Here is a 26,239-nt window from a genome sequence, read left to right as displayed (position 1 = left end):
TTGCCACAAAATTTGGCATTGAAATTAGTATTGATCTGCAAAAGGTCACACCATCTATGAAAGTCCAAAAAAACCATGAGCCTTGTAACATTAACTCAAAAAAATCACTTATTTATTAATTTTGTGTGTGTGTGGGATGGGGGGATGGTGGAAGGTGGGGAGGGGTTGTCACCTTGGACCCGTTTCTGCAATCTCTAAATAATATCTTACCTATGGATGTCAGTACATTCTTCCAAGTGTCTTATGAAAAATCAGGTATGCTTATGGTACATTATGAAGTCCCAAAGAGTATTTGTTAATCAGTAAATTAAAATTTGACAAGGAAAACAGTGTTTAAGTAAGTAAGGCTCCAATAGGCTCAGAAATTATTCATTTTTTTATGAAATTGATTCAGTAATAGTATATTTTCATAGATCCTCCCAAAATATGTGGTTTTGCCTTAAGATTTAAATTTACAGAAAAAATGTTTTGGACAATCCTCTGTATTATATTTTGGGATATCACTTTCAGTACAGAATTTTGAAGGAATGTACAGTGAATTTGTCCAGGTTCTGTTTTGCATTTAATGAATTCATCTTAAATAATATATTTTAATTTGGATACATTTCGCTGTGACGCTTTTATGCAAGTTATTCTTTGCATCAGATGCAACCACACAGGGACATCTCTCATACACAAAATATAATGTAGCATGTCTACTCTATAATGAACTTTAATCACTGGGACTTGCAGGGAGATGGGAGACGGCAAGATGACTTTCCTGGGATGATTTGTGGTGAGCGGAGCAGCAGCTCATGAACACTGGAAACTTAGTTTTACTGCTGACCATCTGGTATGGTAGAAATATCAAACAGAACAAGCACAAGTTTTAATGAAAGCACATTTCGTAGACACTTATTCAAATGTGGTGCCATATGGCAGCAGCAGCAACAACAACAACAACTACTACTACTACAACTGCAACACTCTCTCCTCACATATGATACTTTGTACCTTTACAAGAATTGGTTGCAGTGAGACATGACATGAAGTACAGCAACTTCTATAGGATGGAACTCGGTGCTGGAATTGATTTATGGACTTGACAGGCAGTACTCAATTTACTGCTGGCCATGTTTATTCTTGTGTAATCTAACTATCTGCTGCACATGGAACCTGTTAATTGTGTGTCCAAAATTATTTTTGTTTGTGAGTGTTTTGTGGGGGAGGGGAGTATCTGCAGACCAGGCAGCAGTGTGTGGTGGGCTTTGGGGTAGCACATCGTGTAGTACTGACAATTTAATTTTCATACCACATAGCTCAGGTACTGTGCTTTGTACCAAACAATGTTGACCACAAGGACTGGCAGCAGTGAGAAAAGACATGAGGTACTGTGGCAACTTCTGATGGTACTTCGGTACCTGAGCTCAAGGTAGATTACAGTTGCCACTCAAGGAAAAATCCCCTCAGGCTGATAAGCTGCTGTGGGCAAAGGGATATGTGAAGAAGGATGTTTACTTATGTAGTGCCAACTTATGGTAGCACAAGCCTTGTAGTAATCAACAGCTGTGGTAGTAAAAAGTGTTCATGATAGGGCTTTGTGGATCTTTGGTCTTCAAAACGTGCGCTTATTTGTCATACAGACTCTAAAATTAAACTAAGACTGTTGTAACACAATAAAATCAGTAGAAAAGAAGTTACTACAAAGTAATTTCACTATTATGAGATTGTCTACTTCAACATCACTTGAAAACACAAGACAATGGACAAGAAATGTTCCATATTGTGCTGACATGATGTGAAAAGAACTAGGGGCACGGGGATTTCTTGTCATGTATGTAGTACCTGACAGTGCTATAATACTTTCAGGAAGTCTTATGGTACTTTACAAACTCCATGGAACTTAGGCTCCCGAGCAATGCTGGGTACTGCAGCTAGTGTAAGTTAAACATTTTCAATACAATTTCATACATTGTCAAACAAAGAATGATAATGGTGGAATTTCATTTCAGGTTGCATAACTAGTAATAACTGTACTATGATGTTTAACAAGTTCATGTTTAGTTTAAAACAATTGAAATTTTGTTTTACTTCTATTAATTTATTTAAATCCCGCAAATAAAAAAAACTGAGCAGAATCACTTATGAAATGAAGAATCTTACATCCTGTATATTTCCAGCCTGACTGGGTACTGACATGTGTGTCATATTTTGTTGTTTCCACTTCTTTTTATTATGCCTTCACCATGCAGCATTATTGACTCTGCATAAAATTAATTTGTTTTCTGTCGGGAAATCTGTTTGAGTGTTGATTGTTCTCCTGTGCCTGTTGGGAGCTATTGTCTTATGATATGAGTTCCCCTCTTTCCATATTTAACATAGTAAAACCTAAAAAAAAGATAAACAATCACTTACTGTTAACCAACCTCCGTATGGCATTTCTTTCCTAGCTTAGCAAGTAAGTCTCCCCACTAGTACTTTTCATAAATATGTTTCCTCCAGTGGGTTGTCTAAATACATCATCCTACTCAGATTCCACTCTATGTATTTCTTGTAAGTCCCAAAAGAATTGTTATCATATTTAGGGTCTAGTAGTTTCAAAGTTAGTTTCTTCTGTGCAATCAACCCATGATTTGAATTCTTGTAAATGTGCAGTATCCCATTCAGCCACACACCCCACATGGCAACTCAATGCAAAATATATCTTTTTGGAATCCTCCCAGGACTGAGGCAAGGCTCATGAGAATACTCATAAAAATATGTAGTGTGTACATCTCCATTTGGTTTAAATTTAGGGAACTGTTTTGTTAAATCCATGCAATTCCCTGATTGAAGCTCTAACACTTCATTCAGTATCTCAATGTTGTTCTGCCCTACTTGCTTCTCTACCCATGCCTTTGTTTTCTCTATTTCACTACACAGCATCTTCCTCCTAATGAGAGGTGTTTGTGAATGTAAAAATCTCGTTGATGATACCTCTGATCAACTATAGATTTTACTTTTCTCTCCAGTCTGATTTTCCACAACAATCTCTAAAGTCTCTAGCAATTTTTGAGTGTCTTTCATCTGGACATGTATGTTCTGGAATTGGTCATAATTGTTCTCACTCATTTGTTACAAAGTGCTGTTAAATTCTAGAACTGGTACCATATCTCATTGCTCACTAAATCACATTGTTTTTCACTTTTCTCTTCAGTCTCTCGTTTGTACAAACAGGCAAAGGCTTTTGCTTTCTTCTGATTACTTATAAATAATTAGTCTTGAATTTGTTGTGCCAATGCAGAAAATTTTTTTGAACGTAATGTTGTTGACATCCATTGTCTGGGGCAACCAGCCTAACTTCTTAACAAAATCTCCATAAGCTTTCCAAATTTTTCTTATTTTGTTATTACGGCTTTCTTTTCACTGCTCCACTGTTATTTGTGTCTGTCAGAGGGCTCCAAATGTGGTGCTGCAGTGGATGGATTCAAGGTTGTACATTTCATATGTAGTATGTGAAACGGCATACACTGTCTTGTCTTGTGTTCTGAATACTCATGATTTCCTTCAATAGTTCAGTCATTGTTTGCAGTAGTGGTACTCAGTTCTGGTGTACCATGCTTGTCATTCTTCTTCATCTGGCAGTTATGAATGGAGCTGTAAGAGAGACTGTTTTCCAAGTACCATCATCAAACCAAGAAATTCTCAGACATCAGTTTTACTTACATATTCTTCAACATCATAAACAATATTTCACATTAATATCTTGCAGAACATGAGATTAATATCACAACTGCCAGAGCAGACAATGTTCTATATGTGACTTATCATCATCCAATGTCCAGATCAACATGTTTTGATAGCTCTGCACAGAGAAGAAGCTGGTCATACATTGTGATCCGTGGCACTACAACATGGGCCAAGTACATCTCTGGCCTGGCACCCGCACAGTGTAAGTGGCCCTACATCGGAGCAGGTGTTGATGTTTTAACACCTGTACTGGCACACAGACATACAGCATTCCTGTATTATTCTGTCTCTGCACAGAATTTCCATCATTTCCCACACAGTGAGCTGTCCAGTCTCTTTGCATAAGTTATGCATTAAGAAATTTTCTGACATATTTTGTCAAGTAAGTTAAACCTTAAGTGTGACGTGCTACTTCATATAAACTAACCTATGACACTACACTACTTCATAAATTTCGGGCGTTTTATAGTATTTGAGGGTTGTAGCATCGCGTTTTAGTACCTGAATAGTGTAAATTCGCGTAGTCGTTTGTCTTCTGTTTTTGTTTTGAACGGCCAGTGTCAGTTGGTCACAGTCAGTGTGCTCCCTGCTGCCGTTGGATAAGCAGCTGCAGCAGCAAGTCGTATAATCCTAGCTCACTCATTTGTTACATAGTTTAATTCTTAATTTCTTTGCGTGTTTTTGGTACTTGCATTGTTTAATTCATAAATTTCGGGCATATTATAGTATTTGAGAGTTGTAGCATCGCGTTTTAGTACCTGAATAGTGTAAATTCGCGCAGTCTCCTTCCGCTGCCGAGCAGTGTCAGCAGTGCGCAAGTAGCAGCATTACTGCATTTACTAGGCAATCTTGTATTTTAATAACCGTTTAAATTTTGTCGATTTGTTTGCGCTCTCTGTAGATTAGTTCAGACGTTCTTTGCAAAACAGTTTTTAGCATGGATAGGGACTGCAACTGCTGTGTTCGGATGCAGGCTGAGTTGGCATCCCTTCGCTCCCAGCTTCAGGCAGTGTTGGCTTCGGTCACACAGCTTGAGGCTGTTGCCAATGGGCATCACTGTGGGGGTCCGGATGGGGGTTTGTCGGGGACGGCCAGCTCGTCCCACGCATCCCCCGATCGGACTACGACTGTGGTTGCCCGGGATACTGCCCACATTGAGGCTGATCACTCACCTGTGGTAGAGTGGGAGGTCGTCTCAAGGTGTGGCAGGGGGCAAAAGACATTCCGGAGGGCTGAACGGAAGGCCTCTCCAGTTTGTCTGACGAACCGGTTTCAGGCTCTGTCTCAGGCTGATACTGATCTTCGGCCTGACAGGGCTGCTTGTCCTGTTCCAGAGGTTGCCCCGCAGTCTGCAAGATCCGGGCGGTCGCAGAGGGTGGGCTTACTGGTAGTTGGGAGCTCCAACATCAGGCGCGTAATGGGGCCCCTTAGGGAAATGGTAGCAAGAGAGGGGAAGAAATCCAATGTGCACTCCGTGTGCATACCGGGGGGAGTCATTCCAGATGTGGAAAGGGTCCTTCCGGATGCCATGAAAGGTACAGGGTGCACCATCTGCAGGTGGTCGCTCATGTTGGCACCAATGATGTGTGTCGCTATGGATCGAAGGAAATCCTCTCTGGCTTCCGGCGGCTATCTGATTTGGTGAAGACTGCCAGTCTCGCTAGCGGGATGAAAGCAGAGCTCACCATCTGCAGCATCGTCGACAGGACTGACTGCAGACCTTTGGTACAGAGCCGAGTGGAGGGTCTGAATCAGAGGCTGAGACAGTTCTGCGACCGTTGTGGGCTGCAGATTCCTCGACTTGCGCCATAGGGTGGTGGGGTATCAGGTTCCGCTGGATAGGTCAGGAGTCCACTACACGCAACAAGCGGCTACACGGGTAGCAGGGGTTGTGTGGCGTGGGCTGGGCAGTTTTTCAGGTTAGATGGCCTTGGGCAAGTACAGAAAGGGCAACAGCCTCAACGGGTGCGGGGCAAAGTCAGGACATGAGGGGACCAAGCAGCAAGCGGTATTGTAATTGTCAACTGTCGAAGCTGCGTTGGTAAAGTACCAGAACTTCAAGCGCTGATAGAAAGCACCGAAGCTGAAATGATTATAGGTACAGAAAGCTGGCTTAGCCAGAGATAAATTCTGCCGAAATTTTTACAAAGGTACAGACGTTGTTTAGAAAGGATCGATTGCATGCAACCGGTGGTGGAGTGTTCGTCGCTGTTAGTAGTAGTTTATCCTGTAGTGAAGTAGAAGTGGATAGTTCCTGTGAATTATTATGGGTGGAGGTTACACTCAACAACCGAGCTAGGTTAATAATTGGCTCCTTTTACCGACCTCCCGACTCAGCAGCATTAGTGGCAGAACAACTGAGAGAAAATTTGGAATACATTTCACATAAATTTTCTCAGCATGTTATAGTCTTAGGTGGAGATTTCAATTTACCAGATATAGACCGGGACACTCAGATGTTTAGGACGGGTGGTAGGGACAGAGCATCAAGTGACATTATACTGAGTGCATTATCCGAAAATTACCTCAAGCAATTAAACAGAGAACCGACTCGTGGAGATAACATCTTGGACCTACTGATAACAAACAGACCCGAACTTTTCGACTCTTTAAGTGCAGAACAGGGAATCAGTGATCATAAGGCCGTTACAGCATCCCTGAATATGGAAGTTAATAGGAATATAAAAAAAGGGAGGAAGGTTTATCTGTTTAGCGAGAGTAATAGAAGGCAGATTTCAGACTACCTAACAGATCAAAACGAAAATTTCTATTCTGACACTGACAATGTTGAGTGTTTATGGAAAAAGTTCAAGGCAATCGTAAAATGCGTTTTAGACAGGTACGTGCCGAGTAAAACTGTGAGGGATGGGAAAAACCCACCGTGGTTCAACAACAAAGTTAGGAAACTACTGCGAAAGCAAAGAGAGCTTCACTCCAAGTTTAAACGCAGCCAAAACCTCTCAGACAAACAGAAACTAAACGATGTCAAAGTTAGCGTAAGGAGGGCTATGCGTGAAGCGTTCAGTGAATTCGAAAGTAAAATTCTATGTACCGACTTGACAGAAAATCCTAGGAAGTTCTGGTCTTACATTAAATCAGTAAGTGGCTCGAAACAGCATATCCAGACACTCCGGGATGATGATGACATTGAAACAGAGGATGACATGCATAAAGCTGAAATACTAAACACCTTTTTCCAAAGCTGTTTCACAGAGGAAGACCGCAGTGCAGTTCCTTCTCTAAATCCTCGCACAAACGAAAAAATGGCTGACATCGAAATAAGTGTCCAAGGAATAGAAAAGCAACTGGAATCACTCAATAGAGGAAAGTCCACTGGACCTGACGGGATACCAATTCGATTCTACACAGAGTACGCGAAAGAACTTGCCCCCCTTCTAACAGCCGTGTACCGCAAGTCTCTAGAGGAACGGAGGGTTCCAAATGATTGGGAAAGAGCACAGGTAGTCCCAGTCTTCAAGAAGGGTCGTCGAGCAGATGCACAAAACTATAGACCTATATCTCTGACGTCGATCTGTTGTAGAATTTTAGAACATGTTTTTTGCTCGAGTATCATATCATTTCTGGAAACCCAGAATCTACTATGTAGGAATCAACATGGATTCCGGAAACAGCGATCGTGTGAGACCCAACTCGCTTTATTTGTTCATGAGACCCAGAAAATATTAGATACAGGCTCCCAGGTAGATGCTGTTTTTCTTGACTTCCGGAAGGCGTTCGATACAGTTCCGCACTGTCGCCTGATAAACAAAGTAAGAGCCTACGGAATATCAGACCAGCTGTGTGGCTGGATTGAAGAGTTTTTAGCAAACGGAACACAGCATGTTGTTATCAATGAAGAGACGTCTACAGACATAAAAAGTAACCTCTGGCGTGCCACAGGGGAGTGTTATGGGACCATTGCTTTTCACAATGTATATAAATGACCTAGTAGATAGTGTCGGAAGTTCCATGCAGCTTTTCGCGGATGATGCTGTAGTATACAGAGAAGTTGCAGCATTAGAAAATTGTAGCAAAATGCAGGAAGATCTGCAGCTGATAGGCACTTGGTGCAGGGAGTGGCAACTGTCCCTTAACATAGACAAATGTAATGTATTGCGAATACATAGAAAGAAAGATCCTTTATTTTATGATTATATGATAGCAGAACAAACACTGGTAGCAGTTACTTTTGTAAAATATCTGGGAGTATGCGTGCGGAACGATTTGAAGTGGAATGATCATATAAAATTAATTGTTGGTAAGGCGGGTACCAGGTTGAGATTCATTGGGAGAGTGCTTAGAAAATGTAGTCCATCAACAAAGGAGGTGGCTTACAAAACACTTGTTCGACCTATACTTCAGTATTGCTCATCAGTGTGGGATCCGTACCAGATCGGTTTGACGTAGGAGATAGAGAAGATCCAAATAAGAGCGGCGTGTTTCGTCACAGGGTTATTTGGTAACCGTGATAGCGTTATGGAGATGTTTAGTAAACTCAAGTGGCAGACTCTGCAAGAGAGGCGCTCTGCATTGCGGTTTAGATTGCTCGCCAGGTTTCGACAGGGTGTGTTTCTGGATGAGGTATCGAATATATTGCTTCCCCCTACTTATACCTCCCGAGGAGATCACAAATGTAAAATTAGAGAGATTAGAGCGCACACGGAGGCTTTCAGACAGTCGTTCTTCCCGCGAACCATACGCGACTGGAACAGGAAAGGGAGGTAATGACAGTGGCACCTAAAATGCCCTCCGCCACACACCGTTGGGTGGCTTGCGGAGTATAAATGTAGATGTAGATGTAGATGTAGACATCTAATGAATATAGATATGCAGGCATTTAAGGGAGTGCTGGATTACATTTGCATGACACAAGTCAAAAACATCATGAAGCTTTTGGAAACAAAATGACAATCTGTCATTGAGGAGGATTGATTAACACATTAAGCACATCTTGTTATTTTAGACATGATCACTTGATGTGATAACATTCATAACCAATTTCAGCCATATGTTGACCTTTTTCAAATTGTATATGTCACAGTGCAGTAGTGAATCTCCCAAAAAAGCATTTTGGTGAACTAAGTGTTAATGACATGTATTATTGTACTCAATGTAAGAACCAAAGTGAGTGAACAGTAAACTAGAGAAGACTGCTACTTTTTTTTCTGACCTCCATTTTTCCAACATTTCCTGAGCACTTTGCAGCAAGCCTAATATGCCTGAAAACTTGATCATGTACTGACAATCCAAAGTGCACTTTCCTGTGTCAGTACTATGGGCACACCACCCTGGCATGCAATAAACATGAAACTTATTGAAAATAATCAGCTCTTTCATTTTGTGTTCATGTATTCTTGGCATAAGGGAAAATTTAATTCAGAATGAGCAATCTGCAGTGCTGACTTTACCAGCAGAAGCAGCAACAAATACTTGCTCATACAACTTCTCTTGTAGTAGTGGAGCTGCTGTGAAAACACTAATCGCCACCACACAACATCCAAACCACATAGACAAATGCACTCCTCAAATTGGAGGTTTATACCTAAAGGAAAATGAACCAAAGTTGAGCAATGTGTCCACAATGATGAAGTCATCATCCAATACATCAAGGGAGATGGAAGTTGAGAATGAAGCAACATCACCCAAAGCAAACAGACAGTGCTGCACTCGTCTCTCTTCTTCTGTGGTGAATGTGGTAAATATAAAACTACTGATTTTGTCATTGAAATCTAAAATCCATCTGAAGGAATCAAAAAGACTTCGCAAGAAATCCCTTTCAATTGCAAGCTTAAATTAAATTAGATTAGATGTACTTTTTGTTCCAAATGATCCATTGTGAAGAGATCCTCTGGGATGTGGAACACAGAAAGCAAGAATACACAATAAATATTTACCAAAATAAAAACAGATATGCTAATGTACTTACCACAGATCCCATATGAAACTGCCCAAGGTAAAAAAAAAAATACATTAAAAAAATATATGTGCTATTATTAGTATCATACACATGCATCAATCTGTTCAGCTGAGAACTTGATCAATGGAATAGGTGATGGCCACCAATAAATCCTTTAGAATCTTCTCAAACTGAACCTTATTAAAAGTTAAACTTTTTATGGCTGCTGGCCTGAAATTAAAAATGTGTATTATTGGGTAGTGGACACGTTTGTGAACCCAAGTAAGTGACTTCAAATCTTTGTGAAAGTTATTCTTATTTCTAGTATTGATTCCATTAACTGACCTGTTGGTTTGAGAAAAAAAAAATTTTTTTAATAACAAATTTCATTAAGAAATAAATATATTGGGAGGCATTTGTTAGTATCCCCAGATCCTTAAACATCCTTCTGCAGGCACTTTAACAGTTCTGTGGTATGCTTCCCTCAGTTAAACTTATTATTGAGCTGTAATCCCCAGAATTTAGCTCTGCCAATTTATTCTGTCTGCTTGCCATCATATTGAAGGCATACACTGCCAGAAAACCTTTTACAACTTCTATTCTGCATATTGTACATTTTTTCAAGCTTCAGTGACAGAGAATTGGCTAGGAATCACTTGTTAATGTCCATGAAAGTTTCAGTGGCTGACCTTTCGATGGCTGCACTTGATTTACTGCAATGTTTGTATCACCTGCAAACAAAACAAACTAATATGGAACCTTGTGGGACACGAGATATTATTAGTTCCCAGCTGAATGATGCCTGGTAGCTTAATGCATGTCTCTTTTCTATTGAGACCCTTTGTTTTCTGTCAGAGATATAGGAGTTGAACCATTTTTTTAAGCATTTCCTGTTACACTGCAATATTCTTGTTTGCTTAAAATGATATTGTGATCTTGTTGCGTTTGTCAGATCACAAAATATACCAATAGCCTGTGATTTACCATTTAATGAATTAAGTACACTCTCACTATATGTGTAGATAGTCTTTTCAATAACAGAACCCTTTAGAAATCTGAATTGTGACTTGGATAATATTTTATTTGTGGTCAGATAGTTAAGAAGACAACTATATATGAAGGGCTTATTTCAATAGTGGTATTGGTCCATTTTTGTTCATTCTGAGGTACTGAGTCATAAAGTTAAATGAGCACTGAAAAATCTGCAATTGAGATACCAGAAATATTCAAATGTATATACTTGAGTATTTCTGGTATCTCAACGGCAGATTTTTCAGCGCTCATTTAACATTAGGACTCTGTATCTCAGAATGAACAAAAATCAATTTGTACCACTACTGAAATAAGCCCTTCATATTATCTTTTCTAAAATTTTTGATAATGTGGGCAAAAGTGAAATGGAAGTGGGGTGGCATTTTTTTATCTCCTTTCTGATACAAACTTCAGCGTATTCAGCTTATTCAAAAGTTCAGCAACACTGCACACATCTGTTGCCTGTGTGTCATTTACTCTTAATGCTACATGCTCGTCTTCATCTCTGGTTCAACCAGCCTCTTCCTTCACTATATCGTATATGTCTTTATTTTGTTATCTGATTTTACTATCATTTTCTGATAATGAATTTTCCTTGATATCAATATGACTAACTTCAGTATTTTGCACAGAACTATTTCTGACTCATAGGTATAGTTTCCTTTTTATCTTACAGGGTACCTTTATTCCTTCAGTAATCCATGGATTTTTTTTATAGACTTTGGTCTAATCTAGGTTAATTTTGGGGAGAAATGTTTTAAAATAGGTTAATGATATTATTAATAAAAGTGTTTTATTTTTCATTCATTCTACGAGCATTGAACACACTCACTCCAGTTCATGTCTTTGAGGAGTTTCCTAAAGCAACCTAACTGACTATCCACTTGAACTCAGATTTAGTCTACTTTATATCCTCATTAGTATTAACATTTAGAAAAAGGATGTCATGGTATGCAAAGCTACTTATTTTGTCTTATAATGCAATTTTGTTCATTAGACAGTTCTGTAAACATATTATCAATGGCTATGTTTGAGTCCTTAGCTATTCTAGTTCGAAAGTTAACAATATGAATTTAGTTGAATGACAATGCTACTGACTGCAATAAGTTACTACTGGCAGAGTTTTCAAAAAAATCTACATTAAAAACAGCAATAACCACTAATTCTTTATTTTTTGTTGTCAAATAGTCCAATAGGGCTTCAAAGTGATTTATGAACAGCTTAAATTATCTGCATTACCTCAGTAAATACTTAGTATTATGAATGATTTGTTATAAAATTTTTCTTCTGTTACACATGTTTCCATAAGCTGCTCTGTGCAAAATTTATGAATGTCTATGTTATTAAATTTTTGGCAACTCTTCCATCCTCCATTTCTGCCCTACAAAAGTGAGATGCTAACCTAAACCCTGTAACACAACGGTACCAGTGGCCACATGATGTTCAGAGAGGCAGGTTACATCAGCTGGGTTAGATGACTTTAATTCATCAATGCAGATAAATAGTTCATTAATTTTACATCTTAGCCCTCAAATATTTTGATGCACTAAAGACAGTCGGAATTTCACATTGACTGAGATAAAACTGGGTGGAATTAAAATTTCTGTTGAGTGGTGAAAATTTTTAATCAACAGCTGTGTTTGCTGATCCAATGTGCCAGATTTCTGCTGTTTAGTTTCTTTCTGAGTCTGAATGTTTGTTTCAATCCTGACCTCTCTTATGACTTGACTTGTTTCTGTCATACCTATACCAAATAAGGCGCTGCTCCAACATCTGTAACCACTGATTTTTTACCACTCATGGCAGTGCCTCCCCCTCTTAAATTTCCTGGTATTAGACCAGCCAGTTTATGCTATCCTTTCCTGCTGGCACCCAGTTCACAGTGTCTTGAAATGGCATGCAGACGAAATCGGACTCCCAGTACAAGACTGATCTTGTGCTTTTATTTACAAGAAACACATTTTGAAATCCAGAATGATCATTGACTCTGTATCAGAATGTAACTGATCAGAAACTTCTTCCCAGATTAAAACTGTGTTCCAGACCAGGACTAAAACTGTGATTCTGCCTTTTTCAGGCAAGTGATCTACTGACTGAGCTATCCAAGCATTACTTATGACTTATCTTCACAGCTTCATTGCCTCCTCTCCTACCATCAAAACTACATAGCTGTTCTCCAGTGTAATAGTATTTCATTACTGAAACAGGACAATTGGTCAGCTCGAGGAGGCCAGCTACTTTAATTTCTCTTCTCAAACTTGGGAATGGTTGTATCAGAGGTGATCAAAAAGTTTCCAATTGAGGGCATTGCTGCAATGTATATGCAACGTAGCATGACTGTGGTGCAGGTTTATAAGCACCAATGTGTGGGAAGGGGTTTAGTGCACCATTCGTGTCTTTCCAACATATGTATGGTACATATGAAAACATGAACTGTGACAACATTATTACCAAATGCATCCGAACAGTACCCAGATGCTGTTATTCTTTTCTTTGCTGCTGAAGGACAAACACTGGTAGACATCCATCAGAGAATGAAGAGTGTGTATTAGAAAGCATATCTGTCACAAACCACCACTGTGGTAAATGGCAACAAGGGGTGCTGCTGCTTTATGGTGACACATGTTCTCTTCCTGCAAATTTTGTAATGAATAAGTTATGCCAACTCAACTGGAAGACATTTGAGCAGCTGCCCTGTAGTCCTGATCTCTCCCCATGTGATTATCATATGTTTTGTGCCTTCAAAAAGGCCTTTAAAGGTCAATGAGTCCTGGTACTTGAGGATGCACTACAGGCAAGTATGGTCTTCCTTGTGCAGCATGACATGGTGTTTTACCTAATGACTATCTTAAACTTGGTGTATCAGTGCAATGATTGCCTCAATGATCATGGTGATTTTGCCTGACTGTCGTACCAATTCTGGGCTCTACAGCCTTTATATGGAAACTGTTTGATTACTATTTATAAATGCCTAAGTACACCCTTACCAGTTGTCCTCACCAGCTGTATGGGAAATACCATGCAGTGCATGACTAACCTCAACCTTTTCTGGATCTTGGCATAGAAACAAGTGCTTAGTCCATTTCATTGGGTGTCCAGGAGATATTACTCTATAATTGATAAGTGACATTTCTAGAGGTGATATACAACTGACTTTCCTGTGCAGACTCCCTCCAGAATATATCTTTTTTGACCTTGAGAAGTCGTACAATAAAAATTGGAGGCATAAAATCCTTGACAATCTACATATATGGAGCTTTTTGGGGTGTCTTCCAGTTTTGTTGTGGTACTTATTTATTTTTGGTACAGAGTTGGTAATGTTCTATTAGATGATTTCCGACAAGAGTATAGTAGCATTTTAAGTGATCCTCTTTTTAACAGGTATTATTGGTATTGCATCTTTTATGCTGCCAGAATGGGCCAGTAGTCATTGACACAGTTGAATGCCAGGATGCTGACTCAGGGTGGTGAGCAGGCTATTGATTGTAAGGGACTTGTTCCTTGGCAGTAATGGAATGAAATCCATGCAAATTTGCATCATACTTTATCTAGCAAAAACATGTACAGATGCCAGTGATAATGGTTCAGTGGGTCTCAGATGCTACATTATACAAGGTGGCATGTTGATGACACATGACTGCCATGAGGCAGAGTCACACATTAGTGGTCTTCTGGTGTGTGACTGCATCAGGTGTTTCACTGACAGCAAGGTACATAAGCAACCGTATCTTCAACATGAAGCAGTATGGCCTCTTTAAGTGCAGATGTACAGCATCTCCTTGGAGCACCATTGTCGTGCATGCTGTTGGTGAAGGCACCTCTTTCTCAAAACCATTGCATAATTGTGGTGAGAAAGATATGCTATACACCTGGACGTTGTGGATAACAATTTTGATAAAGACAATGAGCACCTCTTCCACTGTCATAAGGTTTGGCATTGAGAAGGATCATATCAATGTATTCTGCAAACATGTGCTGAGCAATGTTGTTCTAACACTCACAGATACTTGAAAGAGGCTTGAACCAGGCAGGACAGATGTCAGATGACATCAGCCAACTGCATACTACACTGCTGCATACCTACCTGGCAAACATGTTTTTGTACATTTGTAGCACAGAATTGGTACATTTCCAGACATGGACTCCAAATCAAAATATTGTGTACTGACTTCCCTCTACAAGTACTAGAAGTTTGTAATTGGAGTTCCTGAACACCCTGTATACCAGTTTTGGGACCTATATCTTACAAGATTCAGTCTCCTTCAAAACATATATGACTATCAAGTAGCATTTTCTTCTAATAATAGTTTAAAAATAGCCTTATGCATAATTGATGCTTAGTATTAATGTTTTGATAGTGTTTCAGACTTTTTTTTTTTGTTTCTGTCTCTCACTGTCCCATTTGCTGCAGGAATAATTTTGCAAAGGTCTCACTAGTGAGATGTAGACTACGGTAACATTAGAGTCACCACCTAGTGAGAGTTTCATGAATAAATAGAGTAAATGTGTGCAAAAAGTTGTCTTTCCATTTGTCATGATCCGACGTGGGTTCCAACATAGTTTCTCAGATGCTCACACTCAGATCAGAGGTGACACAGGATTTGAGGCATCCATCTTTTGGTATATTAGGTTAAGGAGGTAGATATGGCGATGATAGGGAAATGAGGTTCTGGTTTGGCTTGCTAGTCTGATTCTTATTGCTTATTCATGTGTTTACAGTGAACATGCAGAAGAGCACAGACACTAGTTTACAACTTCAACAAATGCAAAAAGTATATGAGGCTTGTTAGATTCTTCAATGAATTATCAGAACAAATGTCCACCTCAACCTATAACTTAATTTGGATTCGGGTATACAGTAATGGATGGTACCATGCACAACAAACCATGGAAGTGACAGAATCTATTCCATTAATGGGCCCCTTAGGTTCAAGTACTTGTCACAATAAGAGCGACATATAGATATAGGTAAATGTAGATAAATGTATGCTGGAAACAAATAATCCTTGTCCAGGGGTACATACAGGTAAGCTTTGCAAGTCCTTCTTAATGCACAAGTTTCTTTGAGTATAATGCTCACTCAGATAGCATCCCCTGCACACCTTTGGTCATCTGAGGCTTCCAGTTGGAGCTATCCTCTGTCTTGACCTCTGCTTTGCTTGATGTTGGAGGGCCTAATGCGTACCCATATGACCTGTTAAGGAAGTGACAAAAGTGCCATCTTTATCTACATTACAAGGCTTGTGACTAATATTAATAATTAGATTATTCTTCTTTTTTTCTGTCAATCCTTCAGGTATTGGTCATTAAACATTATTAGCAAATTTCTTTCTGTATGTTTATTGTACCTGAAGTTTAGTGAGTTTTATTTGCTTGTGAATAATTGCAGCATACTGTGAGTTAGAAACTATCACAACATGAATTCTGTGTGCAATATATTATGCAAAAATCTGGAACATGATCTTGAAAAATAACTATTGAAATGTCCATATTTTAATGAAAGGGTCATAGACCATCTTGCAGGACAGAAGGACAGATGAGCTGATTACATCTGCAAACATAAATGAAGATAAGCAAAACTTAATAAAAGATAAAAAGTTAATTTATTGTAATTGTCTACATAATATACTAAATTAAGTGGTTAAAAATGATTGGTAACAAACTTTCACACCAACATCCCATTTTCAGATACTTTAGCACAAGAGATCATACCAAAAATGAGGCGTTTTGGGGATACCTTCAGTATGGTTGCAATACACAAGTATAAATATGAAAACAGACAAATAAAGTGTGTTGGCTTCACAAAAAATTAACATGGCAGCTGCTTCATTTGCTTCTGTCAGCCAGTTGCAGCACAAAACCCATGAAATCATGGAAAATGTACAGTTTTGTTTCACAAACTCATAAATACTGCGGATTGAACATATGGTACACAAAACGTAAAATGTCTCAAGTTTACATTTGAAAACATGACAAACATTAAGCATGCTCCACAGAAAACATAAACTGCATTTAAGCTCTCTCTCGAAAATGAATCTTTTAGTTGAACTGTCAAGTAAAATGTAGGAATATGATGTCAAAAAATAGGTGCTACCTATAGATTTTATCATGGAGTTAGTATTTGTTGTTATTTAATAATTTATTATGGTACAGAAAGGAGGCACAGAACGTCAACTTTTGGCTTGAATGTGACACTGACCGCCCCCCCTCTGGAAGCTTGGATGTGGTTACATATTGCATTGTAGTGTAGCCTGATGTCTAGGTTAGTTCAGATCGGCAACTGTTGCAGCCTTCCCCAGCATGGAAACCATGCGTGATGCCTGCTCTCCCATACCAATATTTTTATATTTCACCTCATCTCTCTCACTCTCTCACTCTCTCTCTCTCTCTCTCTCTCTCTCTCTCTCTCTCTCTCTCTCTCTCTCTCACACACACACACACACACACACACACACACACCCACACACACAGTAAAATTGTGTGGTCTGAGTGACCCAACCTTCCTTTTTACCCTTTCACTGTCAGTCCTTCTCTCCTCACCAAAGAAGGAATGTTAGTTCCAAAAACTAAGATATTGCATGTAGTTTTGTATGTGTCTGTTGGCAGTACTGACATTTCTCCAGTGGCCAGAAATTTTGTATTGTCACTTTACATTTATCAAAATTGCTTGTGAAATTTTCTCAAACTCATCTCATTTTGACACTTCCCTTCTTGGTAATGACTCATTGTTAACTTTGGTGAACATAATAAAATAATTAATAGACTTATAATTGCAGAAATTTTCTTGTGAGAATGTCTCAGTTCTTGCTAAGTAAACAATTATTTTACAGGTCTCAGATAAATTACAACATCAAGAAGGAATTTACAACCATTTAGAAATGGGAAGTTCAAACACAGCTACAGGGAAATTGTTCCACACTCTGCAAATGGAAAGTGGAAACACAAGCAGTTGTGTTTCATGTGAGATGAAGGAACCAGAACAGCATGTGTCAGCTCCTGTAGTAGCTGCACCTGTATTTGCAGGTGGTGAAGATACGGGTATGTCAATTAATTCATCACATTATTATGAGTCGTATCACTAATAAACACTGTGAAGCATTATTTGTAAAATGAACAACAGCTGCATATCTCTGTGGTGGTTATTTATGCACATGTAATAGACTACTCTTTTCTGTTCAGGAATGCCTGAATTGTATAACTGGAGTTTCACTTAAAAACTGTGCAGCTGTCATTTTATTTTGTTGTGAAGGTGACCACTGGGCTTCATAACTTATGAGTCATACCCTTCTGTATAAAAAAATGGTTTTAGTCTGTAGTTGGAATTTATTTATTTCGCCTTCAGGCTTCTGGTTTCAGCACACAGTACACTCCTCAGGCCATAGCCTGGCAAACAGTTGTCACTTTCACTTCCCAAGTAGGTATATGGGGGTATGTGGCACACCTGCTTGGGAAGTGAACATGACGTCTGCATGCCAGCAGTTGGCCTGAGGATGATACTGTACATCAAAACATAGCCAGCAGGAAAAATAAATAAACTGTGAATACAGACTAAAGCTTACATTTTCTTCAGTATTGTATCAGTAAATTTTTGGCAACAAATCATATCAGCAAATGAAAATAAAATGAGCCTATAGGTAATACTTCCAACTGATTTGGCAATAAATACTATTTCTCTATGTGAGTTACCTCAGAGTACCTACCAGGAGGACATCAATGAATAAACATTTTGTTTTATACATTGATTTTTCAAATCAAATTTTTCAACTCTGACTTTGCTCCTGGAATTATCAGAATGGGCCCCTGCAACTTAGGAACATGAACATGTGCTATGAACTATGTTATGCACAACACCCACAAACTTCCAAAAATTCCGAAATGTATATTTTATTCATGTAGATGACATTGAAATTCAGGGGATTATTACCTAGATGAGGATACTACTGCCAAAACCTTATAAACCACAAATGTAGATTACAACTATTGATAAAGTGTTATATAATTTTTGTAGCACTAAACATTCAAATGTACAGAGTATATGAAAGATTAGTCATACAGTTAACACAAAAAGAATATTTAAATTTTACTTAAAATGTTAGACTCTAGAGTTTTAAAGTGAATTTAGATGACACAGGTGATCTTTCTCAAACACACAAAGGAAATACCAGAAGTCAGGTGCACACCTGCGAGTTAGATCATACATACATTACAACCATTAAAGTTTACTACAGACTGTCACTGTTAGTACAATCCTCTCCATTACTCACTCAGTTGTCACTGCTCCATTATAGTACATTCAATTTTATATAAGGATCAAATAATGATATACTTGATTTGATTTATCTAAGCTTATAAATATTACATTGCATTTTCACAAAAATATGGAGTTTGTGACAACAAAACAATAAATACTAAATAAAAAACAAATTTATAAATACACAGCATTTACCAAGGCAAAAGATATTTGGTAGTTACAACAATGAAGTACCACAAGCAGCTAATAAATGAAAATATTCATCAGAATTTTGCACATATATGTTTCCAAAAATGACAATGGTTATGAGATAAAAAAACAACAAAAGACAGTATACCTATGTTAATATAAAAAAACAAAACAAAACATAGCTGCGAATGTATAATCTTCATTGCAACAGTATCTGTATCTGTGGTGAATTTTTTAAAATGATTTTGTGATGCATTCAGTTAACATTTTCTTTATTTGGTATATGAATGTACATATATCAAATGAGAAAATGTTAGCTGAAGGCTTCACAAAATGGTTAAAAAATGTACTATGTGTCTGTGAATGTCCTTTGTCTTCACATATATTAGCAGTTGATGAGCGTGTATTACATAATACATGCTCATGTCATCACGCCATTCTGATTATCAAATTGTATCTGTTAAATATTCATAAGCATAACTACCATTATATGTGATCATTCTCTTACTTGCTTCATAAAGACATTGTTCACACCTGCCATTTGAGCCTTAATATTTCATTACATCAACAGTAAATGCATATTATATTTTTATTTTGTAACTAAGTGTAGGATGCTACAAAGAATTGCACTTCTTTATGGTCAATAACTTGTTAGGCAACAAAATTTTTGTTTCTGTGACCCTTTTTAATAGATATTTTCATCTAACTCTGGAATGCATTTAGCTTTGTGTTTCTTTAACACGTTTGTCTTCGACATGGTATTTTGGTCTATGATATTTGTGGTGTCAGTAGGCTGACATTCAGATCCTCTTCTGATTACAGTATCCATGAACATGAATTTGGGCTAAATGTCTGGTGTTGGTAGTATATCTTGATATTTCCTCCTCCTGTCTTCTGCTACAATATAACATCTTAATTATATGTCTCATGACACATTTGCCGTATAGATCAGCTCCTGATTATCTTTTTCACAATCAGGTTGATTCTAAGAAAATAATTATTACATGATTTCCCTTTAATATCTTTTTCTGCCAGTGGTCTTACTGATATGATATTAAGCCCAAGTCTACTTTCCTGTTTCCATGATGTTTCAACTGTTACTGTTTATTACAGCATGCCTCTTCAGATGCAAATGAAAACTCTCTAAATGTCCTAGATTTTATTCCATTATCCTTCTTCCCACCATGCTAGGTGAGCCTTTGAGATTACTGAGTTAGGTAGTCACGCTCCTCTTCATTTGACTTTGGCTGATTTCTATTGTTTCCTTAGCAACAATTCATCAAGCAGTGAATTATGAACATTTTATGATAACTCAATTTTTCCTGCTTTATTAAGCATGTAAAAAATCTAATTTAATAATGTTGACCAGCTTGAGCATATAATATTGACTGCGCAGTCATAATATGAAGACAGATATAAATGATGAATGAGTGTCTCATTTATTTAGTAGACTGGTTTTACATCACATTCTTTTCTGATCATCATGGATTGTGCTGTGACTGAAAGATGTGGAACATACTCCACTAAGCCTCTTAAGGACAAGTGAGGGAGTGTTTGACTAAAGATACACAGATGTATGATGCTGATGTGGCATCAACTCAAAAACTATCCATCATTTGGCAAATATACTGATTTGCTTACTTAGATTAGTAGAAGATTTAGCAAAAAATTAAAGTATCCCTTACAGGACGTAACAGTATGGTCTCTTTTTCATGATTAATCTGTACTGAACTTAGATCAGTATTTACTTTTATTTTGTGAAGTTAGTAATTTTAGAAAGGTTCCAGCTCTAGCAGGTATATGAGCAGCAAAAGAATAATGGTCAAAAACTGAAAGATGTTAGATTCAGACCTTATTTCATACATTTCGATATAACTCATTTTTTCAATCTTTTTCATCCTTGATGAAAGACCTTTTGGTACCTAAGCCTTTATCTAGTCTCCTTTCATATATTTTCCACCCTGACTGATATACATGTTACAATACAGCAGTTACAAAACTTCAGGACAGATAGAATAGGCCTATATAAAATTATTTAATTAGACAGATAAAAAATCTACTCCCCAACAATGCAAGCTTTTGGAGCCGGTGGCTCCTTCTTCAGGCAGAAGGGTTGAAGGGGAATGAAGAATGGTGAAGGAAAAGGACTGGAGAGATCTAGGAAAAGGGGTAGATTTCAGGAAAATCACCCAGAACCACAGGTCGTGGGAGACTTACCTAGACCTCTCCAGTCCTTTTCCTCCACCCTTCTTCATTTCTCTTCAACCCTTCTGCCTGAAGAAGGAGACACTGGCTCCAAAAGTTTGCCAATCACATCAGTCTTATATATGTGCTCTGCTGCCACTTGGTGAGCAGATTTTTTTATCCATCCACTTAAATAATTTTATCAATAATTGATTGTTTTCATTGGTTATATATATAACACACCCACACCCACAGCCACACACACACACACACACACACACACACACACACACACACACACACACACACACACACACACACACACTGAAGAGCTGTACAAACTGGTATCCTTGCCTAATATCCTGTAGAGGCCCCACTGGGACACAGATGCCCTGCAACATGACGTGGCATTGACTTGATTAATATATGAAGTAGTGTTGGAGGGAATTTACACCATGAATCCTGCAGGGCTGTCCATAAATCCGTAAGAGCATGAGGAAGTGGAGGTCTCTTCTGAACAGCATGTTGCAAGGCATCCCAGACATGATCAATAATGTTCATGTCTGGAGAGTTTGGTGGCCAGCAGAAGGGTTTACACTCAGAATAGTGTTTCTGGAGCCACTCTGTAGCAAATCTGGACATGTGGAGTGTCACAGTATCCTGCTGGAATTGTCCAAGTCCATCAGAATGCACAATGGGCATGAATGGATGCAGGTGATTAGACAGGATGCTTACTAATGTCACCTGTCAAAGTCATGTCTTGACATATCCGGGGTCCCATATCACTTCTACTGCACATGCCCCAAACCATTACTGAGAGTCCATCAGCTTGAACAGTTCCCTGCTAACATGCAGGGTCCATGAATTCATGAGGTTGTCTCCATACCCATACACATTCACATCCATCTGCTTGAAACAATTTGAGAGACTCATCCAAACAGGCAACATGTTTCCAGTTGTCAACAGTCCAATATCGGTATTGAAGGGCCCAGGCAAAGCATGAAACTTTGTGTCATGAAGACATCAAAGGTACACTAGTGGATCTTCAGCTCTGAAAGCCCATATCAATGACGTTCTGTTGAATGTTTCACACAGTGACAATTGTTGATCACCCAGCATTGAAATCTGCAGCAATTTACAAACGGGTTGCACTTCTGTCACATTGAATGAATCTCTTCACTCATCATTGGTCTTGTTCTTGTAGGATCTTTTTCTGGCCACAGCAATGTTGGAGATTTGTTGTTTTATGGTATTCCTGATATTCATGGTACACTCTTGAAATGTTTGGATGGGAAAATAGCCACTTCGTTGCTGCCTCAGAAATGCTGTCTCTCATTGCTCATGTGTTGACTATAACACCACATTCAAACTCACTTAAATCTTGATAACCTGCCATTGAAGCAGCAGTAACTGATCTAACAACTGCGCCATACATTTGTTGTCTTATTTCGGCTTTTCCAACTGCAGCACCTTATTCTGCCTGTTTACATATCCCTGTATTTGAATACACGTGCCTATACCAGTTTCTTTGGTGTGTGTGTGTGTGTGTGTGTGTGTGTGTGTGTGTGTGTGTGTGTGTGTGTGGGTGGGCACGGCACTCAGGAGCCTTGTACTAACATAATTAAAAACACACAAAGATTTCATCACTTTTGCCAAAATATCTGAGACAGTTATACCGTTTCACTCAATTGCCAAGGGTCCAGGTCACATACCAGTCTGACATATTGTTTAGTTCCTGCAGAAAGTTGTAATGATGCCCACAGATGAAGCAAAAAAGAAAGTACTCTGGTATAGCCTCCAAAGTTAGATTTCCTGGTTTACAATTTGTGAATATTGATAACCTAGTGAAGACTAAAGGATGATGCATTAAAGTGTGCGTATTCATAGCATTAACTCTCATAAGGAACTTGATACAATTTTTAACATTACCAAATCATCATTGTTATGTTGCAGCAGTGGGATCAAGTCAAAGTAATGCATCATACTATCAATCAATGGTTAATGATGTAACAATGTGGATGACCAGTACATTTGGAAAATTCCTGGATAGTGAGGAACACTTAACCAGCAATGAAGGTATGTGATGAGTCTTCAAAACTTATTGAGTAATGAATGATAAGAGGTTGTATGGAATAATAATCCAACATACCTGGTGTTCCTCTTTTTTTACTCCTACCAGGTTCAAGAAATGTCTCATTCTCTAGTGGAAGTAAATATATGTACAATAGTGGTCTGGTTCAAGATCCTTATAGTCATGTGGAATGTGCTGAGCAGGGTGCAGTGATAAGGATCTGCTTACACTTGACAGTGCCAAGAAAACATTAGTCACAGTTGTCCAGAAATACAGAATTATTTTCCCAGAGAGGTGACAGCTCTGTCAGGCCAGTAGTTTGCGGACCTTGTGAGCAGAGGCAGCCACGTGTCTGTCTGATGGTACTGCTGCATAGTGGATATCTCATGTGAAAGCCATTATGCCACAGCTGATTGGTGCCCCTGCCCCAGTGTCAGCCACCGTGGTTAATACTATATAATAATGGACAACAGATCTGCAAGCTGATCTATTAAATGCTCTTGTTGATGTTGAAGACATGAACCTAGGGGAGAACAGGAGATGTTTAGATACACAGAGGTCAACTGATGTAGCTTCACCCCTCCATAGAACAGGTGCAACTTTGGTTATTGATTAAAAAAGGTGTAGCATTCATCAGACACTTTATCATGTGCTCTGCTGCAGTGGGAATACCAATGACATCATGTGTACTAGTTTTACAGTTTGGTTGGCTCTCCTGGTTGGTTTATATTTTTGTAACTTCATTTTTCATGTTTTTTTTCTGTTGCTGAATACTTAATATTGTGTATGTGGGCATTCTTGTGACACACTGCTTTTCACCAATATGATGGCAGGTTTCTGTTCCATGATGGGATTATGCTTCATTCATGGACTTGGGTACTCTGCTGGCCTCATTTTTTGCAGTCAGTTTCACATTCACCTCAACCTTTGTATTTTCTCCTAGCTGGCAGTCTGCCAGATCAGGCTTCTGGTGTTGCCAGTGAAGAACTTTAACAAACTTTTAGTGTTTTCCTGTGATACTATTCTGGGGAACAAAATCTTGTCTTTCCTTCAGTAACATGCCTTGAATTTTTTAGGATGGAATATTTGTGTAACAACCTCATTATCCACATTTTACATTACTATTTATATATTATTCATTTTAATTATGCTTCCCTACCTATACTGCTGACTTACATGATTTCTTGGATTACCTCCTCCTTTTAAAGCATTATATTCTATGTCCAAGACATGAAGTTCATCATATTCAATTTTATTAAAGCTGTTTCTTTCTTGCTAATACAAATTTTCCATATATTTACAAGTTCATCTAATAGTTACCAGTTAATGTCCTACTGTTCTTTAGCTTTGTTTGCAAACCAGTCAATGAGTGTTTCATTCAGCGGTGAAGCTGAGTTTGGAAGTATCAAAAATGGACCAGCTTTCAGTGCTTGTTTCAAGGTGGTCAAATGCTCTTTGACATTTGGCAGACCATTCAAATTTTATTCCTTTGTACAACAAATGGTTCCAATGTTTGCCAATTTCAGTGAAGTTCTTTACAAATTTATGATAGTAATTATAGGGAACCAAAAAGGTTTGCAGTTGTTTAGATGTCTGTGGTGGTGAGAAAGTTCTGAATTGCTGAGATTAAGCACATACCTATTCTCACACCTTCCTGACTAATCATGTGCACAATATAATTCAGCTCCATTGCTGCAAAATGACATTTATCAAGGCTTAGTGTTAGCTGTGCTGTCGTCAGTCTTTTGAGCACTTCCTCCAGATGTCACTTACAAGTATTTTCAGAACACTATGATGTCATCAAAATGAACCAAAAATTTTCTCCATTTCAGTCCTCTAAGTATCCTATCCAGTAATCTTTGAAAAACTGCAGTTGGATTCTTGAAACCATTTGTGATTCGATGGTGCTGGAAATGGCATCAGAGGACAGTAAAAGCTTTATTAAGCCAATATTACAGTGCTGTCATCAGCTGGTGATATCTGCTCTTCAAATCCATGGTGGGGAATTATTTACTGACCCAGAGTTGCGCTATGTTTGGTATGGGATATGTATCAATGATGATTAAGATATTCAGAGTCAAAGCTAAATTTGTATTTTTAGTGCCATTTGGTAACTTCTTTGAGGCTAAAAAAAAGGGTGCTCCTATGACTCTCACTATATTCAATAATACTGTCTGCTAGCTGTTTGTCGAAAAGTTCTTCCACTATCAGTTGCATACATTTAAGAATTCTATACAGTTTCTTACACACTGCAGCATTATTCCCTGTTGTTATCCTGTGCTGCATGACTTGTGTTGGTGGTAAATAACTCCATTAATCTTAGGAAGAAGGTTTCTGTCACTTTCCTATTGTTTGTTTGTATGTGTTTTACTCTTTCACATAACGCTGGCTAGTGATGGTTTGCTTACAGAAAAGGTCCTCACTTGATCTAGCTATGTGATCTTCCTCCAAAACCTTCAAATTAGCAAGCAAGAAACTCTTTGATATACCTCACTTCATTCATACTAAAATTACCTAGACTGACTGGGTCGATAAAATCTCTAACCACATGATTGATGTGTACTATACTTGTGTTCAAAACAGTGTGACACCCAATTCTTTGTTAATTTTCTATGGCTCTAAAATTCATAATAAACCCTTGGATAAGCGTGTACCTGTGCTAAACCAAATAAAATTCCCTGTATCTTGAGGTATTGTATCATGTGAATTGGTCTTTCATGCCTGTGTCTCCAGTTTATTTAGTACCACCTTCATGATTGGTGAACCTTGTGACATTTTAACACTTGCAGCTGTTTTACCTAGAGGAATCAATGTCCTGTCAAGTTCAGTTGTACATTACAAAAGATCCATTTTTGGGTGATGTTTAACAGTACAACTGAATCGCAGAACCCTTCCCCAACATGTGTCA

General features: G+C 38.4%; 1 protein-coding gene across 1 annotated transcript in view; it reads left to right on the top strand.

Annotated features, from left to right (window-relative positions):
• The window catches only part of LOC126470393 (uncharacterized), a 75,289-nt gene that overhangs the window by 36,559 nt on the left and 12,491 nt on the right, over positions 1–26,239 (top strand). The window contains exons 3-4 of the mRNA XM_050098236.1: positions 17,467–17,674; positions 23,214–23,336. Coding sequence (XP_049954193.1) covers positions 17,467–17,674; positions 23,214–23,336 — 331 coding nt within the window. The remainder of the gene's footprint in view (positions 1–17,466; positions 17,675–23,213; positions 23,337–26,239) is intronic.

This window comes from Schistocerca serialis, chromosome 3 (assembly GCF_023864345.2).
Source record: "Schistocerca serialis cubense isolate TAMUIC-IGC-003099 chromosome 3, iqSchSeri2.2, whole genome shotgun sequence".
Taxonomy (NCBI): domain Eukaryota; kingdom Metazoa; phylum Arthropoda; class Insecta; order Orthoptera; family Acrididae; genus Schistocerca; species Schistocerca serialis.
Note: the sequence above shows the minus strand (reverse complement) of the source record. Positions and strands in the feature narration are given on the sequence as shown.